Here is a 22,119-nt window from a genome sequence, read left to right as displayed (position 1 = left end):
TGTTCTTCCTGGCATCTCTCTCACTCAGCTTAAGAGTGAGGTCACACTACAGCTGTCGCCAGCCCAGGGAGAGCCAGAGAGTCCCTTGAACACTGCACATGTGTGATCCCAGTGTTTCATGGCAGTGATTAAGTCAGGGAAAATGCTAATTGGAATGCTAATTGACCACACAGAACTGGACAGATGAATCCTAACACTGTGTCGAAGAGGAAAGGGTGCAGCTGTGATTCCAGATAGAGTGCCACCGTGCATTGAACTGTCACGGATAGCTCCTAGCTTTCAATGCCTTGATATCCACACAGCAGGAAGATCGGTAAGAATTAAGACAGCCATTTTAAGCAGACCCAGAAGACTTGGGGGATATGGAAACCACGTGGGCCAAAGGGGCTCACCTCTGTCTGATAGACATCATACAAATACCCGGTCCCACTGGAGTAAAACTGGCACCTTCCTGCGCTGAGAGGTCTTGGTTCCTAGAGAAATAAATGTAGATGGAACAGACTGGTCATCCCCAACCAGGAGTGGTCATTTCAGGCTTGCCTTCCATGGACTGGAGCAGGACCAAGGCCACACTCATTATTGCCTGCATAGCAATTGTGTGTGTGTCGTCCAGAAGGCTGCAGAGGAGAGAATTACAGACACCCTCCATCTACCTGCTGGGCACACACATCAGCACAGGGACAAGGGGAATGCTGCATCTACATCTCGCCAGGGGCACTAGGCTTCTCTCTTCCTAAAAGAAAAAAGGAGTTTCTTCTACTAGGAAGGGAATAAAAGATTTGGGACTGATTCACTCATCCATCCAAACCACCCATCTATTCACTTAGACGGCAATCATCCATCCATTTTTTTCCTTCCATATGTCATGCCCTACCACTTGACACAAGCTCATCCATTCCTAGCTTACCATGTCCCCACTCCTGTGTCTCCAACATTCATGGATCCAACATAGCATTGAACCACGAGGAAGCCAAGGTAAGCTAGAGAGAGCTGTAGGTGAGTGAAGCGGGGCGGAGCAACAAGTAGGCAATTTCTACAATTGTTAAGGCAGAAGACAGTTGGGGCCCGGGTCTTAAAGTGCCACAAGGCCATATAGTCTGTAAATGCTGCTTCGAGTTCATTTCTCTGTATCAATGCCATTTCTCAAAGCACTACTCCTGACCTAAGTGGGGTCTAGAAACCACAAGTAATTCTGGCAGCAGCAGAAGAGTCATTCATGAGTGGTAGGCAGCAGCTACGGCGGAGCAGAGCAGCTGTGTGCCAGGCTGGGCGTGGACGGATTCAGATGGGAGGCAGCCCTATTGGCCCCAGGTGATACATGAGGGGAGCAGACGTGACAGGTACAGGGAAGGCAGGGAAGACAGGTGGCTGCGGTTGGGACTGGAGACCTGGCTTCAGGGTTCTCAGACTTACATGGCCTTCATCACAAGACTCAGATCCATGGAGTCTTCACACCATCTTCCCAAGTGGTGGCAGCTTAGTGTGTATTCGCATGATACCAGTGGCCTCAGAAGGGGACCCCAGTGAGTCACCAACAATCTGGCCACCCACTCCACAGAACTGTAACCCACCGCAGGACACCAGGGGTCTAGACTTTAGGGTGACTAGATGATACCGTGTGTCAGGGCCCAGCCAGTGCTGCTCATGTGGACCCTCTGCTGGACTCTCAACCACACTGGCCACTCCTCAGAGGTCCTGTCCTATCTGCACACAAAGGCAGGCACACGGGGACGGGTACAAACAGATGGGCATGCTCAGGTGGTTGCATGCGGCAGGTACACAGACAGATATGCAGACAGACAGACTACCTTCTAGACTCTTCTCATCAGTGAAGCCAGGAAGGATGAGTAGCATCCTTTCACACCTATGGCTGCAGGCAGGAGACTTTACTTACCTGGAGACAGAAGTCTTTGGAAGGTGACTTCTCCCAGACAGGCACTGAAGAGCTGAGAGGACATGGGACTGAGGAAACCTTACCCTACACAGGGACAGAATCTCAAGGCAAGACTGGCACATTCTTTTGGGAGCACTATAGTCTATATGCCTGTCCAGAGAAGGCAAATGGCCAGATGCCTGAACACCAAACTGCAGGTACTGCGGGAGCGACACACACCTGTACATACATACATACAGAGGTGTGCATACTTGCAAATGCACATGCACAGAATTCCTACCTGGTTGGTACATATCGAGCCGTCATCCTCATCATCCTCATCATCATGTCACTCACATCTCATATCACACCATATGATGCTACTCATCTCCTGTGTCACAGCACATTGTACCACACCGATTGTGCCATAGTACACATCATTCAGATCACAGCCTACCACGTTACCACTCCACATCACAGCATGTTTATATCACATGACATCATGCTCTGCACCTCCTCCTACATCACCATCTATTTATTCTCTCACACCATAGTCTAGACCACATCACGCTGCACACACCATGTTCTACTGTGCCTTTTATATTGTGCCATATTATTCATGCTACAGCACACATCACAGCAGAGCATGTCACATGACATACTCCATGTGCTTATTCCTTAATTTGATCTACTGCCTGGCCCCATAGCTGCTAAACAGGCGAATAAGCACGCCTGTTCCTTCCCTGTGGGGTCAAAGTTCAGATTAGCTACAGGTCAAACAGATGCAGGCAGGGTTCCCTTCTGTGGTCCAGAACTGTGCCACTAGCAGGACTCTACATCCTCTTAAAGTCTGATTCTTATAGATAAGAAGATTTTTCATCTATGTAGCCCCACATTAGTAACAATCTTCGAAGAGAGAACACGGAACTGTAAGCACATGCAAGAGCAAAGTCCGAGATTTCACAGTGCACTTGGCTTTAAGTGTGGTGAGTGCACTGTGGACAGTCACCTGAGCCCCAGAACTGAGGGGGCGGGGACAAGACTTCCCTAGTGGTTGGGGAGGATTGGGTGGGGGTGGAGGGTAACTGAAATAGTGAAGGATGTTTGTATCTGTTGTGTGTTTGTGTCTGCTGTGTGTGTGTGCGTGTGTGTCTGCACGTGCATGCGCCCACTGGGTGTGGTTGTTTATGCTTACTGTATATGGTTGTGTATGTTTGTGTCTGCTGTGTGTAGCATGTGTGTTTGTGCCTGCTTGTGTGGTGGGTATTTGTATTTGCTGTGTGTGCGGTTGTATTTGTGCCTTCTGTGTGTGGTATGTGTTTGTGCTTGCTGTGTCCTGTGTGTGACCTGTGGGAGGCAGAGGATTCGAGTTGCTGGAGCCAGACTTGGCAAGAAAAGGAAGAACAGGGGGCTGGAGAGATGGCTCAGCGGTTAAGAGCACTGGCTGTTCTTCCAGAGGTCCTGAGTTCAATTCCCAGCAACCACATGGTGGCTCATGGCCATCTGTGATGAGATCTGGCGCCCTCTTCTGGCATGCAGGCAGAACACTGTATACATAATAAATAAATAAATAAATAAATAAATAAATAAATAAATAAATAAATAAATAAATAAATAAATCTTAAAAAAAAAAAGAAAGAAAAGAAAAGAAAAGGAAGAACAGCCATGGCAGCTGAGCTGAAGCTGGTGTGAAGAAAAGACAAGGAAGAACAGCCATGGCAGCTGAGCTGAAGCTGGTGTGAAGAAAAGACAAGGAAGGACAGCCGTGGCAGCTGAGCTGAAGCTGGTGTGAAGATGTCGGAGTCGGGCTCTGTAACTGAAATTTTGTTTCCCACGTGCGCACTGAGCCCTAGAGATAGACTGTGCACCAGTCAAAGGTAGTACTCACGATGTGCCGTGCTGCGAACACGCCATCGACTATGGCACAGCAGAATGCCGCCACAACACCAAAACTGATGAACACGATGGCCGCCACCAGCTAGGAGGAGAAGAGAGAGGAGTGTGGGGTTTTAACCTAAAACAGCCTGGGACACAACCTGAGTTCTGGTGGATGTTTGTGGCACCCTGGCCAGACCACCGACACTTTACTTCCACCCACCAGTGACTCAGCCACATACTCGCCCACCAGTCCACGCTGTGGGTTCCGTATCACGAGACACAAGGGGCGACCACTGCAGGAGGTATACTCTCTGCCCTCACCTCTGCACACTCAGCTGCACTGTGTCCCATTTTCAGACACATCAGTACTTGCCCTGGGCCTCCAACGACTGGATTCATTCTGCACCACCCCAGCCTGCAGGGGCTGAGAGTCACATCTGGCCACAGGTGATGGAGTGCCTGCCCGTGTTATCTAAACTATCTACTGTAGATTCCAATATATATACAATATATAAAAATGTATGGGTTCAGTTTCTGTAGGATAAATTCCTTGAATATACATTAACACAGTACTTTGACATGCAGCATATTTAGGTTCTTTGCACTTTAAAATTTTAACAAGGAATGCTACACTGTCCTATAAACACACTTAGCCATTGACAATAGAATGTCCACTTCCTTGCATACAGAACGACATGAAATTGGTGCTAAAAAAGATATTTGCCTCAATTTACATTTCTGACTAATATTTCAATTTACATTTCTCTGACTATGAGACTGAAAACCTCCTTATAGTTGTTGACCACATTTATCTTCAGTTTTTCTTGTGACACAGTTCCAGATTAACCAAACAGGAAAACAAACTCAGAGGATTCCTGGACCCGAGTGTGGTAGTGCACTCATAACCCCAGGGCTCAGGAGGATGAGGCAGAAGGGTCGTGAGTTCAAGGCCTCCGCTACCCAGTGAGATCCTATCTCAAAAAAAAATCAACCTGCATTTCATTTCTGGGAGCCCCCCCCCCGAGGTATTTATTACTTCTTTGTTTGTTTGTTTGTTTTTCAAGACAGGGTTTCTTTGTGTAGCTTTGTCGACCAGGCTGGCCTCAAACTCACAGAGATCCGCCTACCTCTGCCTCCCAAGTGCTGGGACTAAAGGCGTGCACCACCACCACCCAGCTTATTTATAGCTTCTAAAACATGTGTGAGCCCTGCACTTCCCTCCACCCCCAGCAGAAAAAATCTGTTCAATGTGTGGGTTTATTGCTCAGTCCTGGGAGTTGCATAAAGTCTTTGTGATTAACCAGCCACAGGGGAGAGAGAGGGATGACCACCAAGAAATAGCAAGCAAAGGCCAGTCGTGGTGGTATACACCTATGATCCCCACACTTGGGAGGCAGATGGTGGTGGATGCCATGTGAGTTCAAGGTCAGCCTGGTCTATATAGTGAGTTTGAGGCTAGACCAAGTTAAACAGTAAGGCTCTGTCTCAAAGGGAAAGAGGAGGAGGAGGGAGGAGGAAGGAGGAAGGAGGAAGGAAATAGCCAAGCATAGCAAGGCACAGCAGCTCTCTCCTTAGCCTCGGGGTAGCGTCAGGATTCTTAGGCATGGGGTTGGTCCATGCACTGGTAATGTAGTTGAACCCTGGTGTCCTCTGCCACTCTCTCCTCACTCAACTCAGCTTTTGTTCGACATGAACCCAAAAGTCAGAACTCTGCTGTAAGGAAGGTAAGATCAGAGGCCTCCTCCAAATTTGTCACCCAAGTCCTCCTGTGTGTGTGACCTGAATCCTGATGTAGTCACCCAGCTTTGCAACCAACTGAACCACAGCAGCATCTGGAGTGCTGCTCACGTCCTCTTCTCTGCCTCCAGAGCAGCAGATCAACCAACAAGCAGTCACCAGGAGGCCAAGAGCCTTGGAAACAGATCTCAGCCCAACACCGGAATGCACAGCATGGTGGAGACCCATGCCAGGTGCCTGGGGAAACTAGTCTCCTGTCATAGGGAACTAACAAGATGCATCACATGCATGCCTGGGGCATGACCAACACAACTTCACACAGCCAGTCTGTCACTTCCACATCCTCCATCCATGTGAATTACACACTCATTAAGCTCCCTCTCCATCCTCCACACTGCCACCCACCCAGTCACAGCCATCAGTCACATGGTTTCACAGCCAACCCTGCCAGCTGGGGACAACAAAACACACCTCAGAGAGACAACTTGGAGCCTATCCCAATGGGAACATCTCATCCTGAAGCCTCTGGGGCTACCATGCCACCCTTGACCAATGCCGGCTACTCTCCACAGTTCCTGCCAGCCAACCAAGGGGGACTATCCCGACCAGCACTCTGTCCTCTTCATCCTCCAGGTCTCCAGTCATCCCAGAACCTGAGGGCCCTGTCATGATAGCGGGAGGAAGCGGCAGCGTCAAAGAGGCTAAGCTCGAGTACTAGACAAGAGAGGCAAGCGGGCAGCGCACCACAGAGGCTGAGGGCACGTGGGTTACCCACACACCTGGGAAGGAAGCGCCACCCTCTGACGAACAAGGACCATCAGACAGTTAGCAGGTGTTGGGTCTCTAACCCCATCAGTCCCCACCACAGGCACGGTCACCCGGCCGCACTGGGGCTGTGGTGGGAGCTGTTCCAGGTGCTGAAAAAAAGTGACCGCACAAAGGCTGCCTGCTTTCTGAAGCAAGGTCTGGAGAACTGTGCCCTTCCAAAAACAGAGCCACGGCTGGGCACCCCTGTGTCCCATGTACAGGAAGCCAGCATTTCTGCTCTGGCCATCCCCCAGCCATCTGAGACAGAGTGACCACACAGCGGGGGATGACTGAGCTGGGTCCAAGTCAAAGTGCACTACAGAAAAAGACAGCCGAGTCCCCATCCCCCTCCCCTGAGCCCATGGGCATGAGTGAAGAAACAAAGTAAAGAAACCCTCCAGTGTGCCGGTCCAAGAGAGCAAGACAGAGAGACAGATAGAAACAGAAAAGAGGGAAAGAAAGAAATAGAGAGGAAGAGAGAGAAATAAACATACAGAGAGAAAGAGAGGAAGAGGAATAGAAACAGAGAAAGAGAGACAGAAAGACAAGGAGAGAGGGGAAGAGAGGGAGGGAGAGGGAAAGAGGGAGGCAGAGGGAGAGACAGAGGCAGAGAGAGAGAGGGAGAGAGGGAAAGAGAGAGAAAGAGGGAGGGGGAGAGGGAGAGAGGGGGAGAGGGGGAGAGGGAGAGAGGGGGAGAGGGGGAGAGGGAGAGAGGGGGAGAGAGAGAGAGGGGGGCTGGCTGTGAACCATCTTGACGAAGTGCAGCTCCTTCCCCAGCCCCTGTGAGGAAGAAGGAAGGACCTGTGACCCACAGCTCCAGTGTGGCAGTAAAGGGTTCAGGAGGGACACGCAGGCCACACCTGCCTCAAGAGGGGCAACAGAGGTACCACCGACATGGAAGAGACCCAGTTTCTGCACTTCCTGTGACAAATTGCCACAAGAAATTTCTGTTTCAGAGTGACAGTGCTGTTCCTCCCAGTCACAGAAGTGTCATCTTGAGTCGGTTGGATGCTGAGAACTACTGAGTGAAGGGAACATAGGAAGGGAGGGGATGATGCTTAGCAAGGCTCAGCAGGCACAGAAGCCCTCTCCAGGGAATGTCACTCACCCTCCTCGCTGTAGGAGAGCCCTCCCTCTGAGTCTTTCTTTGGTTTCCACTGGAGATTGTCATAATATTAGGCAGAGATAATGGTGAAATCATTTCTAATTAGATTTCACCCTTAGAGTGGACAGATTGGAGCAAGGACAAATGGAGTGTCTGGGACTTGCCTCAGCCTCCCACGGGAAGTGCAGAAGGAACCATAGATGAGCTCTGAACTGGCTGAGAGGTGATGGGTGTACATGGGGGTATTGTGCTAGTCTACTTTTGCATATGTTTAAATTTTTTCTACAGGACAATTTTAAAATAAAGAGAACCCAAAAGAAAAGCATTTTGCACAGCTCAACATAGCTATCCTCTCCTTGGCTGAAGCTGCCCACCTGATGCCATTCCCTGGAACAACCTAAATGCCCCCCCACCGAGATACAAAATAGTGGCCCCCATTTCTAAATGCTCACTGCAGATACTCCGAGTACCAGCCCTGTCCCAGACAGCACTGAAGTCCAGAGTGGCTCAGTTCCCTAGTACTACAGCACTTATGGTGGGCTCAGGTGTAAGGTGTCCAATACCATTTTTTAATTTCCTTAGTAGGCTTCTCACAGGGGCTATTCAGTCTCAGGTTCTCGGCCAGTTGATCAGTGTCAGGTATAGATTTCATCTCATGGAATGGACCTTAAATTTTATTTTTAATGGTTGGTTACTCCCATGACACGTGTGTCACTATTACACCAGTATATCTCACAGGCAGATGATCACTGTTGTAGGTCACAGGGTTTATAGCTGGGTGGTATCAATGACTATGTTCCTCCTCCAGGACCACGCAGAGGACCTTCTAGCACCATGAAGGCCAGTCAGCAGGGGTGAAGCTTCCAGCTGTACACAAGTAAGGTACCCAATCATAAATGTGTGTTAGATTGAAATGTGTGCTTGTCATACAAGGGCGGAAGCAAGAGTATGCAGGAGCCACACACAGCCTATCAGGAGAATCTAAGGACGTGGGGGACCAACTCCACTTGTCCACTGGGGGAACCTACCTGCTGCCCTCGACACTACATCGTCTCTGAATCTTTATGCTCAATCTGCCAGGCCCAGAGGAGCCATGGTCAGGGTTTCTGGACTCCACCAGGAAAGGTAAAGCTGCTCTCTGCAAGGTGACACATTCTTGCAGACACAATCCCAAGGAATCCACTGAAAAGCTATCAGAAACAACAAATGAGCTCTATGCCTTGCAGGCTTGGAATGAACTTAGCAAAAGCCACATAATACCCTTTGATGAATAAAACTAGGAATAACGTCAACAAAGTTAACAAGAACAAAACTCATACTCAGAAAACCAAAAACATTTGTGAAAGAAGTTTAAAAAAAACATGCCAGACAAATGGGGAATGGTTGTTTTCCTGGGATTGAGCCCTCTGCCTTCTGCCTTAGCACCGCACATTTAGCACGGTCCCTACCAGAGATCTTGCTGTGGAGATTCAACCCGTGATAATTACAAGGGATCTTGCTTAAGCCAAACAACCTGGAAATGCAGAACAAAGCCGGAAGACTCATAGCCTGATTGCAGAGAGTATGACAAAGTTGAAGAAAACAAAATGGTGTGGCTCAAAGGCAGATCCATAGACCAGCGGGGCAGAACCGAAAGCCCAGGAACCAGCCACATACTTATGGTCAGATGACTGACAGAGGCACCAAGCCCATTTGATGGAGAAAGAATGCATTCCAATCTCCAATGCACCACATCCAATCTGTCAGCCCAGCGAGGTCGTACACGTCTTGCACAAGAGCCAAGCCAGATAGCAAAGAAACTTGTCTTTTCAACAGATGGACAACTGGTCAAAATGCAGAGAACAAGAAGTCATGAGGTTACCAGCCCTGATTGATACTTCTACAGCACAACTCCTATACCTAAGGCTTGAAGACCATCATGAAAGAGGAAGCAGAAAGATTGCAAGAGCCAGAGGGCCAGGAAATCTAGGAGACTGTGTCTCCTAGAAACAACAGCAGAGCTTCACCCATGGTACCTAAAAAATATGGCTGCTTAGACAAGACCTAAAAAAGTACAACTTAGTTTTACAACAATAATTCACAACAGTTCACCATCAAATATAGTCTACAGTCCCCTGTACTACTCATGGCAATTAATACTCTATGAACTTGGACAATCATCATCTAAATGTCTACTATTGTGTTGGTCTGGATAAGAATGGCCCCCATGCCGGGCGGTGGTGGCGCACGCCTTTAATCCCAGCACTCAGGAGGCAGAGGCAGGCAGATCTCTGTGAGTTCGAGCCCAGCCTGGGTTACCAAGTGAGTTCCAGGAAAGGCGTAAAGCTACACAGAGAAGCCCTGTCTTGAAAAAAAAAAAAAAAAAGAAAAAAAAAAAGAAAAAAAAAAAAAAGAATAGCCCCCATATGCTCATATTTGAATGCTCGGTCTGCAGTTGGTGAAACTACTTGGGAAGGATTAGAGGTGTGACCTTGTTGGAGGAGACGCCTCTCTGAAAGTGAACTTTCAGGTTTCAAAATCCCACACCATCCCGTCAGCTCCCCGCCCCCCCCCCCCCCCCCCCGCCAACACCACCACCAGGTGTTTGAGGATAGGATGTAAGCTCTCAGCTACTTCTCCAGCACCATGTCTTCCTGTGTCTGCTGCCATGCACCCAGCCATGATGATCATAGACTCAACTCTGAAACTGTAAGCGAGCCACCAATTGCCAGTGGCCATGTCAGAGGAGCTGCAGTCAGCCATGGAGCTCATGGAGTATAGCTCACCAGATAGCGCGGCTACTATGGGTGCAGCCTGGAGAGGCAAAGCCCCGGGGAATGGTCTCCAGAATGCCCCTTGCTTCTGCTGTGCCTTCTCCTGCCTGCTGCTGTCCTGTTCCTACTGTATCTGGCGAGGTGTGATTGCTATGTGAGAGAATCCCACTCTATCGAGTATACTGTGATTAGTTCATGGGAAAGTCCCACTCTTCGCTGGGCAGTTTCCTTGCAGATCATAATGAACATGATTTTTGTAGAGCAATGATGCTTAGTTAGATCAATGATTTAAAGATACAGGTGGTTAGGACAGTTAGTGAAGATGATTAGGGAAATGGTCTAGGTTATTCTGCCAATTGCTCCAAAAAGAGATACAAGAAAAATAAAAATAAGGCTAGAAGTCACCTTCCTTTTTTCCTAGATGTAAGACTTGCTGAGGATGAAAAATAAGAACAAGGAAGTTTCATGCATTGTAGACCCACAAATTCTGCCTGTGGGAAAACAGGCTGATGATCAAAGAAAGCAATTATGTCCCTACACCCAAGGTTAGGTCCGAGTTCCTTGATCATGTAGCTTACAGAATTAATCACAGGCTTCGGTATACACCTTGAAAAAACAAAGTTATGGAAGAAAATTAGATGACCCCATTGTGTGTAAAGAAAAAATAAATGGTTAGACCACTTGAGTAAAGTTTTGTAGAGTAGAAATAGGACAGGAATCTGCTACAACGAAACGGCAGACAGCTGCCTGCCGGTGCAAAGAAACTGGCCGAGATATACTCGGCTTGCTTAAAACTTTACTAATCAATAACAAAAGGATCATTGCTTTGGGGTGAAGATGTTATGGTGGGAGAAATAATACAAAGGAAAATGATTAACTACTTGTGGGCCTCTAAGAAAAACATGTAATGTGATCATAATATGATTTCTTCCTTGTAAAGATTTTCATTTGTTTCTGGAAAATATGTAATGTGTGGTTGTCAGGTAATTTCTTCTTGCATGGAAGTTTTTGTCTTAGGTGATATAAAAGGGATAAGAGAAAAATGAATAGACAGGAGGAGAAAGAGAAAAATAAAATGAAGAATTAAGTTTTAGCCCCCTCAGGTAAGTCTGTGTGTTCATTAACACCCGCTCCACCATCTCAGGTAAGTCTGTGTGTTCATTAGCATCAGCTCCACCATCTCAGGTAAGTCTGTGTGTTTAATAGCACCCGCTCCACCATCTCAGGTAAGTCTGTGTGTTTAATAGTACCTGCTCCACCATCTCAGGTTAGTCTGTGTGTTTAATAGTACCTGCTCCACCATCTCAGGTAAGTCTGTGTGTTTAATAGCATCAGCTCCACCATCTCAGGTAAGTGTGTGTGTTTAATAGTACCTGCTCCACCATCTCAGGTAAGTCTGTGTGTTTAATAGCACCCGCTCCACCATCTCAGGTTAGTCTGTGTGTTTAATAGCACCCGCTCCACCATCTCAGGTTAGTCTGTGTGTTTAATAGCACCTGCTCCACCATCTCAGGTAAGTCTGTGTGTTTAATAGCATCAGCTCCACCATCTCAGGTAAGTCTGTGTGTTTAATAGTACCTGCTCCACCATCTCAGGTTAGTCTGTGTGTTTAATAGTACCTGCTCCACCATCTCAGGTTAGTCTGTGTGTTTAATAGTACCTGCTCCACCATCTCAGGTAAGTCTGTGTGTTTAATAGCACCTGCTCCACCATCTCAGGTAAGTCTGTGTGTTTAATAATACCTGCTCCACCATCTCAGGTTAGTCTGTGTGTTTAATAGCACCTGCTCCACCATCTCAGGTAAGTCTGTGTGTTTAATAGCACCTGCTCCACCATCTCAGGTAAGTCTGTGTGTTTAATAGCACCTGCTCCACCATCTCAGGTAAGTCTGTGTGTTTAATAATACCTGCTCCACCATCTCAGGTTAGTCTGTGTGTTTAATAGCACCTGCTCCACCATCTCAAGTAAGTCTGTGTGTTTAATAGTACCCGCCCCACCATCTCAGGTAAGTCTGTGTGTTTAATAGCGCTGACTCCACCATCACCTCTCCAGGTTCTTCCACCTGCTGAAGTTTGACTGCAGCAACCAAGTAAATGTTTTCTTCTCTAAGTTGCCTTAGTTACGGTGTCTCTTCACAGCCATAGAACAGTAACTTTGTTTCTAAGATCTGACCCCAGCATCCCCTGCTCTGCTTTTATCTCTGCTTCTCTCTGTTCCCCAGTGGGGTATGCTCATTTAGAGCAAGCTGTGCAGTGGCACCAACTAGGCCCTGAGTCTTGGGTTGTATAGTATATGGAGTCCAGGGGTTTCAGACGAATGTGGAGAGGAAACCCCAGCTGTGACTGCAGCATCCTGTATTGAAGGACCAACACTCCCACAACCCCATGTGGAAAGAGATGTTTCTTACCATTTGTCTTCTATTCTCCACCAGGTGGATGCCAATGATTCCCAAGAAGGACCCAAAGCCCAGCTGAGATGAAAAGAACAAGAGAGAGACGTTTGGTTAGCATCACCCTGACCCATCGCAGTCAACAATGCCCCTGTGCAGGCAAGATAGCTCAGCATGTGCAGGCACCTGCTTGCAAGGCTGATGACCTGAGTTCAATCCCCAAGACCCACGGGACAGAAGGCAAAGAACCAATCCCCCGACCTCCACACGTGTACCGTAGCATACATCCCACCCTCCCAAGCTAAGTAAATATAACTTTTAAATATTTACTATTTCCCCTTAATTTACTTACTTTACTAATAACCCCTTAAAATGTTTTTTGTCTACTTGGGTATGTTAACTCACATCCTATAATCCCAGCACTTGGGAAGCTGAGGCAGGAGAATGGCCAACTTGAGGTAACAAATGACAATGTCTTTAAAAAACAACTAAAAATAAAATTAAATACTTTGTCGGGGAGAAGAGTGTGGCCACTCCCACTGTAGGAAACACCACACAGCATGGAGTTGCTTTCCCTAGAAAGGTTCAGCACACCCACCAAAGCCTGCTGGTGGGATAGACGGAAGCTGATGCTTTCATGAGATCAGTTCAACCTTTGGTCACAGGACTCCATCTTGGTACACCTTTGTAGGGACCTCACACTGAGCTTCTGACACGCCCTCTCCAGCCAGCCCAAGAAAGATGGAGAGAAATTTGGCAGCTGGGACACCTATGGTGTTTCAGCAGAGGAGTTGTTAAGAACACGACCCTGCCCACACTAGAGTCTTCAGATTGGATGTGGAGAAAGGCAGGATGGGAGCTCTCCTAGATGGAAGCTCTCCTAGATGGAGGCACAGTTGGGTGTTAGGGTCATATGCTTATACTTGTCCTCACCTTAAAGCTGGGGCATCAGGCCCACGTTCCAGCCATGCTCTGTATACACCGCTCTGAGCCTGTGCTGGTCTGAGGGGTCAATTGCTGGAGGCCCTGCCCATCTAGTCTCTGAAGAATAGTATCTCTCCAAGTACTGAGCTTCTGAAGGCCACACTCCTTGCCCACAGTTCACAAATGTCAGACTTAGACTAAATTTGTTATTTTTTGGATGTGAATTTTTTTTTGCCAAAATGATGAGTTTTTTCATTTCCAGGCTGCTCTCCCTGAGATGGCCAGGACTTCTCAGCTTTGTTGTATAGAGTATCTCTATGACCTAACTTTTACTCAGATTTCTCTAATTTCACTATCGTCTCCATGACAATACAAAGTCTGAGACAAAGCTAATTCTGGTTAATATGGTGTTAGTTCATCCCCCAGGAAAACATCTCCTTGTGTATTACCCTCAGAAATGTTGGAATGTAATCATGTGGTGATTAGCTTTATCAGCTTGTCACAACCTAAAGAGACCTGGGGAAAGAGTCTCAGTGAAGGGCTGTCTACATCGGGTTGATGTGGTCTTTGTCTTTAAGAGACTGACTTAAGATAACTGAAGTGGGAAGACTCAGCCCACTGCGGGCCGATCTTCATATTTTTCCAAGAATTTGAGATGCTGTACCTTCATACCCTGTGGGAGCCCGTTTTCAGGTTCCTTATGGCTTTACTCAGCAGGCCCTCATAGAGAGGACGATTGGACCACGGGCCTGAGTGCAGGTGTCTGAGATGGTCTGCACTTGGCTATGCTGGGGGGAGGTCTTTTGCTCCACCCCTTGGCGTTTCTATAAATACCCTGGGGCAGAGACAGTCAGAGCCCGTTGGAATAGGTTCCAGGCCCTCTCGAGGCTATCCTTTATTTTCTATCTGTTTATCTCCATAATCTAAATCCTTCTAATATTTTCTTTCCTCAAGAAAACTCTGGGGAACTGTAGGGTTGGTGGGTAAACGCCCCTAATACCCTCTAGCTCCTGAATTTTAGGATCCCCTCTTTGCCCAGGGAGTGTGGCAGAAGAAGCTTATGTAAGGCTAGCATCTCTGGAATGCACTTCATGCAATGTTACAGGAACACTTTTCCTGCATGGACACTTTTTACAGTCATCTGTGGATTACACTCAGGCAGATAACACGATTCACAAGGTGTGTAAATACAGAGCAATCTAAAGATAAAATGAACAGTAAAGCAGGTTTAGATCCTGAGGGCCAAGAGACCTGCCTTGCTGATGTCACTGATGCTGTCACTGGAGTCATCTGCCCTTTTGTGAGAAGTGAGAAGCCAGAACAACTGTACACTTCTCCTTGTTCTCATGGTGGCATCGTGGACAACAGCTTCAATGCGTGACCTCCCCACGGGGCTCTCAAAACCACAAGCCCATCTTCCAGGAATTAGGTTGGGGTTGCTGCATGTGTTAATGTCCAGGGGCAGCAGGGCTGGACCTCCAGGGATCTGACAGTGTGTTGTTATCTCTTCAGATTTCCACAGGCTCTGGCCGTTCTCAGCCTCAGACCCCTCCCCACTTCACCATGGAAACTTATGTGGCCCTGAATCCACCCTACCCTCGACAAGTCACACTCTTCTCCTGCCCCCTCTACTTCCAAGGCCCTGTGACAACACTGGCCCGCCAGCATGGTGCAAGACAATGGCCTAGCTTAGGGCCCTCTGACCAGCAGCCCTCAGCTAAACGCTCTCTGATACTAAGCATTAGGCTGGGGTCATTTTTCCTAGGACTCTGGCCCCCTCCCACCATGGATCAACAGAGAATGTGTCTCTCTGACATAGAACATAGTCCACATAGAACACTGACCATCCTGACCAGCTCCCCATAGGCCCTTGACTCACGATGATCCCCGGGTAGTAGCCGCCCACGGTCACATTCTCTGTTCTGGTGGTGGCAGCAAGGCCGATGGTCAGGATGAGCGTGGACACCAGCAGCAGAGAGCCCACAAACCACAGAGAGATCTTCCTCCTCCTGCCAAAGCCCTCTGTGAGGAGGAAAAGAGGGAGGGGTAGTGAGCCGGGTGCTGATTACCCACTCTGTTCCAGGCCCAGTTATTAGGAATCACGTGAGCTCCACACCTGTCCTCTATCAACAATGGGGAAACCTGGTCCCAGCTGTGCCAGGCAGGCGAGCAGCCTGTCCGCTACCCACTCCTCGATGGCGCTGAGCATAGTCAGGGGTCACGGCCTGAGGCTGCAGACTGGCTTGTCTTCATCCATCTCAAGTCCAAGGAGAGAATGACTTCATGGGGAATGGAGGAGGTGCCATGAGTGTCAGAGGCAGCCGTGACCCAGATGCGGCCGTGGGGGCTCCTGGGTGTGGACCTCCCCACCCGGCCAGAAGGTTGCACCTGCAGCCGCAGGCTGTGAGACTGAGCTCTGCCCATGCTGCAGCTCAGCAGAAGTTGTTGGACTCACGGAGCATTTCAAAGGCACTGCTGCTGCTGGGCCTTTGTCCTGCCTCCTGCCTCAGATACAAATACAATGGCCGGGCCCTGCAGCCACTTTGGACTAGGACTTTGGCGTGAAGTCACAGGCAGAGAACATCAGAGAGGAAATACCACTGAATATCCATCTCCAGCCTTCCTCAGACAAGCCTGAGCACCGTAAAGTGCTCCTCTGGACGGCCTGCTCTGTGCAGCTGAACTCCAAGCGCTGCACAGCTCTCAGGAAAGGGCTCGGCCTCCACTGCACCTCTTGGAGCCTGACTCTTAACAGCTTTTCCGCTGACTGCCAGACACACCTGCCTCCCCTAATGGCTTCATAGCCACACACCTGAACCACAGGCTACGGCTAAAACCAAATGAGAAAACCACATTCAGCTCTGATCCAGCCAGGCATTTGACAAGTCGCTGCGCACAAAAGTGTGGTGGAAGGAAAGTCTGATAGGCTTCGTGACTCCAGAGTCCTATCGAGTCAACATTTGAGTGTGGATACACCTGCGGCGATGTGTACTCACGTGTGCCTATATGTGCATACACACAGCACAGTGCCAGCTTCATCAGGAAGTGGCTTGCCTTCCCAATCACATCCCCCTTTCAAATGACCACTGCCTCTGAACGGGCAACTCTTCACGCTCCGAGAAGTTCCCATTTGAGGATTTCACACATCTTTGATCCGACCAGTGAAGCTTAACACAAGTCAAGGTTATGACCCCAAGAAAGGGATTGTTACAAACGTGAGACATAAATTCTCAAAGAGCTTCAGATGACTTCTCACACTCCCGGTGACTCAGCTGACTGGAGAAAGTCATTTTTATCTGGCTGACCCAGCAAGGGCACATCTCCAGGAGTAAGACCTCCTTCCAGGGGCTCTGCTCATCCCTGTTCAGCCTTCTCACCCTTCTCCAGACCAGAGTGTGACAGGTGTCTTCTCAGAATCTTATCCTAAATCGCCCTTCATCCCTGGAGGGACCAGACCTACCATTCCCCAACACAGTAATCACTGGCTCCCGGGAGGGGGCAAGCATTGTCCTCCACCTCAGGCCTCACTGCTTCCCAGGTCCCCAAGGGGTCATAGAGGATGGAATTCCTATTGACCAGGCTCTTTAAGTCCTGGCCTCAAATATGAGTCAGTTTCCCCTTCCCACTCCCATTCCTCATTTTTTTGCCTCTGAGAGGAAGGTTTATGTCCAGAGTCCATGGGGCCCTTGTATCTGCCTCAGCTCACCCTATGGGCTTACTTGAATACCACCTGCAGAAACACCACACATGTTCACTCACCCCTATGCTGCTTCCTACTCATCCTCACACTCATTCCCCAAATTCCCCATCCCCCGTTTAACTGAGCATTCATTATGTACAGATGCTTCCAAACCCCAGACACACTGCCGTGAACACGAGGTGAATCCTGCCCCCGTTGAGAGCTTTTGGTCTTGGGAGAGAAGACCCACAGATATAAGATGAGCCACAGTACACGTAAGATTTATAAAGTGCCTAATTCAGTACAGAAATGAAGCAGAGCCAGGGGACAAGAACTCAGGAAGGAGTGTGGAAACACCTCCCAGGAAATGGGGCCCGAGGTGTTTGGGAGCAGGTTCAGCAGTGGGTCCAGATGGCCCTGAGAAAGCCCTGAAGTTGGAGGGTGGAAAGTGGGCAGCCTGGAAAGTGGGCAGCCTGGAACTGAAGGAATAGGATCTGGAGAGGCTACTGTAGTCAGGTGAGCAGGAGGGAGAAACTCTAATTCCACTTTCTCCTACATCCACAACCTCTGAGTGAATTTAGACGAAGCAAGGCAGGCTGAATGGAATCCACCCTACGTGGCTCAGGCCTCTGAATGTGTGAGGGTGGGCTAGCAGGAGGCAAAGGGAACACCCTTCTTTGAAAGCACCAGGAACAGGGCAGAGAGCACCGTGCACAGAACACTCTTGGCAGAACATGGGAGAAGCATGCTTTGAAGCAGAAAGCAGTCCCTGGCTTCTCCACGGTGCCCATGGCCCCACCAAGAGCTGGCCAGCACCTGCAGACACTCAGCCTCAGGAGCAAGCCGCCTGAGGTAGGATGGGCCTAGCTACCACCTGGTCATACCTGGTGCTAGGTCCTACCTAGCAAGCAGGTGCTAATGAGATAACAGGTATGTAGCGAACCACATAGGAGCTTTCTCACCTAAAGGGCTTTACTTTCCCCCTTTTTTTCCTAAGTACATCACATGCCAATTGTATTCCAAACAACTAAGAATGACCCAGAATGGCTGAGATCTGGGTGGACCCTTCTGCAGAAACATCTTTCACCTGAGGAGGCACCAGCCCACAGCACCCTGGATCATGTCCTCCTCTGTGTTGGGTCATTAGTATGACATCCTAGGCTGGGGGCACTTAGCATTGTTGAGCTAACCGTTTCTGACCTGAGCAAAGCCACTTGGCCAAAGGTCAGGCTCTTCAGATCATACTCTCGCCCGTTCATATCCTTGAATCAATTTGCCTTCTTACTCAGTCCCTTCCTGAGTCTGTCTCACTCCCCCCCCCAGAGCAATGGTTCTCAACCTCCCTAAAGCTGCAACCCTTTAATACAGTTCCCCATGTTGTGACGACCCCCAATCATGAAATTACTTTTGTTGCTACTCCATGACTGTAATTTTTCTGTTATGAATCATAATATAAATATCTGATATGCCGGATATCTGAGATGCAAGCCTTGTGAAGGGGTCACTCGATATCCCCAAAGGGGTCACAATCTATGGGTTGAAAACCACTGTCCTAGAGTATTCCATAATAAAAAAAAAAAACCCAGAGACATGAACTAGGCCAGTCTGCCAGCATTTCCGTCCACAGTTCCCAGGTATAACAAGGTCTGGAAAGTTGCATGGTGCTGGACCGGGCAGTTGAGCATCACTTTCCAACTACTTGGCCTGGAATTAATGGATTCCCCACCAGACAGACAGGGGAATCAATTGTCCTGCTCAAAGTGCCTTTTATAAATACATCTGAATCCACAGTATGGCAATAAACAGAAGTAAAAAAAAAAAAACAAAAACAAAAACAAAACCAAGCCCAAGACCAGAAGGTGAAGGGATCTCTGAAATCCCCAGATGCAAGCATTTCTACATCAGGGCTTTTCACGCATGACAGATATCCAGACAGTTACTGCACCATCTCCCTCTGTCCCTATCCCATCAACAAAGTGCTGTTGTCCTGTGCCTAGACAGTGCTAATTAAACCACTGCTACCTAGTTACTATGGGTGATGACTGAACTCAGGCCCACGAAGAGAAGGTGGCCAAGCAGGGTCATGCCTCTCACTCTCAGGATGCCAGTGTCCAGCTCAGAGTGGGAGGAGGAGATTCCACCCGGTGTGAATAAGTGAAAGACTTCCCTTGGGTGGAGACAGAAATGGTAACAACCCGGTAGACTGAGCCTATGAGAAGATCCCCAAAACCCATCTGTGAAAGCTGTCCTACTCATTTTAAAAGCACGGGGATGTTCTGCGGGTACCACTGAGCCAGCGGGTAGGTACTTTCTCAACTGTTTAGTGCTTCTGTCTACTTAGCTGCAGGTATGCCCTACACACACACCTCAGCGTGACATCTAGCTGTTTTCTACCCACCCATTCCTAACACATCCCCGCCTCACCCCTCATTTCCAAATGCTGTCCTCTTTTCCAGGCTTCTGCCTGTCTTGGCTGTACTGCCGACTCAGGCACTCATAGTTCCAATTGGTCTGCCCAGAAGGTTCAGGCACTGACGGACAGCAAGCAGACTGTACTCTGTACTGGACCATGTTCCCCACTTAACTGAGACAGGAAGAGATACCCCAGCCCGGAGGATAAGACTCAGCAGGGCTCTTCATCATGACTTTGATGCCTATAGGACCTGAACCCCCAGAATGAGGTTAATCCTCTGGGGTCTCATGTGATGGCCTGTGTCTATGGTCTCAGGTACTGGGGATACTGAAGTAAAAGGATCATTTGAGCCTGGGGGTTTGAGACCAGCCTAGGAGATCCCACGAGGCCATATCCTATAGCAGAGGCAAAGTGACCCCAAGTAGCACAGAGCTGGGCACTGCTCAGTCACCAGGTTCTGATTTTATATCTAACACTGCTCCAAGCTGTAAGCAAAGCAGCATCGATATATAACAGTCACAGCCTGGAGCCACCAGGCCATTAGTTGCTTTTAAGATTGTCTCAGTAAAAGACTCCCACAGACCACTTTAAAGTCTGGAACTCCTTACCAGAAGAAAAGGGTAAAGCCAGAAGCTGCTGCTGTTAATCACCAAGTCACCCTAACATGACAACAGTGGCAGCTGGTGACAGAGTAGCTGTCAGTCAACACTAGCTAGCTAGTAGCCGATGGAGAATGAATGACCACAGAGCATCTGGCCTTAGAGGAGCGTGCACAGAAGTCTCTTCAAAGTCAGATTCCTTCATTATTATTTAACAGCACTACCAATCTAGTTTCTGAAGACTCCCCTAAAGTGTCTCAGTGAAGGGTGGAGGCTATCACCTGGGTTCTTAATGATGGGTCCGCTCTGAAAGCATCCTTCAGAGTCCCCCATCCCCCACCAATCCTTTAATCCCGTGGCAGAGGGTCACCCAGGGTTAGAAAGCCCTATAAGTCTCTCCCACCCTCTGCCCTCCTGGAACAATGCCTGGCACCCCTCCAAGGCCTGACTACTTCCCAGAGGAGCACCTAAGCCCAAGTGGCGGGAGCCAGAGCCTGCAACAGGTTTCCTGGTTTCCCAGAAGGACCTGGCTTCAGTTGCTTTGGGCTTGGTGTGGGAAATCAAACAATTAGAGATGGAGTGGCTGGGTAATGGGTGGGTGGAAGCCTTCGCTGCCACCAACAATACCAAAATGCCCTGAGTACCGTTCTCTCTCTCAGGCAGGACGCGCTCCCTGGTTCTTTCAAACAAACATTTCCCAGAAAAGTTTAGAAAGTGAAATAAATACAGTGGGACTGGAAAGGTGGCGGTCCGGGACGGCACCACTTAGAAGTACCCGGGTCCGTTAATAAAAAGATAAGAGTAGCGGACAGAAACAGAATGGTGTGCAGCATAGACTGATGTGCAGCAGAAAGATGACGCACCTGTGGCTCGGTGGCCCGAGCCACATGAACTTCAAGAAACCAGCCCTGAATCCCCAGCCCCAACCCCAAGCGAGTCTGGCACCCAGAGCCCTGAGCTACGCCAGTAGTTCCCCTATTAGAGGAGCTAGAAACTTCTAACCCAGCTCCTGGGCCCCCAAATTGCCCGTCGGTGGTAGAGATACCCAGGATGCGGTCAGCTAACCTGTGGTATCCAGCAGAGCCAGAGGGCCAGGCACAGGCGGCGGGAGCGGCTGCATTCCCGAAGTGCCCTCCGCTGGGAGGGCAGCGCTGAGCGGCCGCTCCTTCTGTCTGGTTAGGTTTCAGGAGGCCCAGGAGCAGCCCCAAGAAGCGCCGTCCTGTATCCGCTGTCCTCTACCCCACGGACACTCCTTCCTACCTCTCCTTCTGTCTTCCTCTCTCCTTTGGTCATTTCCCCTCTCCCTCCACCGCCACCCTTCTGCCCCCTCCATCTCCTACACCTCCCTTCCTCCCTCCTAGGTCCTGGTGCCTGTGGCTCCTCCTCCGTTTTCTCTCCTCCTCCCCCTCCCCTTCCTCCTCCCCCTGTTCTCCTCTCCTTCCAGCCTCCAGCCCTTGGAAATCAGAGTCTAGGAAAGGACCCTGAGCTTCCGCTGCCAGAGATGGAAGACAGACCCACAGAGGAGGAATGTACCTAGAGAAATACTGTGGGCTGCTGGCCTGAGCCCAGCCCTCCATCAGAGGTGGCCCCGGACCGAGAACTGGGTGGCCCAGAGAAACAGAGAAACGCAGCAGGTGCAGACCATGGATTCTACACAGGTGCTGGAGAGTTCTCAGCTCCTGGCTTCTTCAGACCCCCGTGAGCTGAGCCCTCCCACATCAGTCATTAAGAAAATGCTCTGCAGATGTGCCCATGAGGGATCGGATGGAGGCGTTTTCTCAGCGGAGGTTTTTCCCAGGTTACTGTAGCTCTGTAGCTTGTGTCAAGTTGAAAAAAAATAATAAAATAAAATAAAACAAGACTGGATACCATGCATAGCAGCAGGGAGTCTTTTAAAGAATATGAATGTATTGTTAAAAAATATTTTGAGAATCAAGAGTATAGCACTCCATGGTAGAATGT

At 49.1% G+C, this 22,119-nt stretch overlaps 1 protein-coding gene across 1 annotated transcript in view; it reads right to left on the bottom strand.

Moving 5' to 3' along the window:
* Window positions 1-21,481, bottom strand: part of Tmem255b (transmembrane protein 255B) — a 31,958-nt gene extending 10,477 nt beyond the window's left edge. Inside the window, exons 1-5 of the mRNA XM_059244285.1 lie at window positions 21,223-21,481; window positions 15,346-15,488; window positions 12,561-12,623; window positions 3,762-3,851; window positions 393-473 (exon numbers count right to left, since the gene is read on the bottom strand). Coding sequence (XP_059100268.1) covers window positions 393-473; window positions 3,762-3,851; window positions 12,561-12,623; window positions 15,346-15,488; window positions 21,223-21,277 — 432 coding nt within the window. The 5' untranslated portion in view covers window positions 21,278-21,481. The remainder of the gene's footprint in view (window positions 1-392; window positions 474-3,761; window positions 3,852-12,560; window positions 12,624-15,345; window positions 15,489-21,222) is intronic.
* Window positions 21,482-22,119: the final 638 nt, after the last annotated feature.

This window comes from Peromyscus eremicus, chromosome 17 (genome assembly GCF_949786415.1).
Source record: "Peromyscus eremicus chromosome 17, PerEre_H2_v1, whole genome shotgun sequence".
NCBI lineage: Eukaryota > Metazoa > Chordata > Mammalia > Rodentia > Cricetidae > Peromyscus > Peromyscus eremicus.
This window is presented reverse-complemented; position numbering and strand designations above follow the sequence as displayed.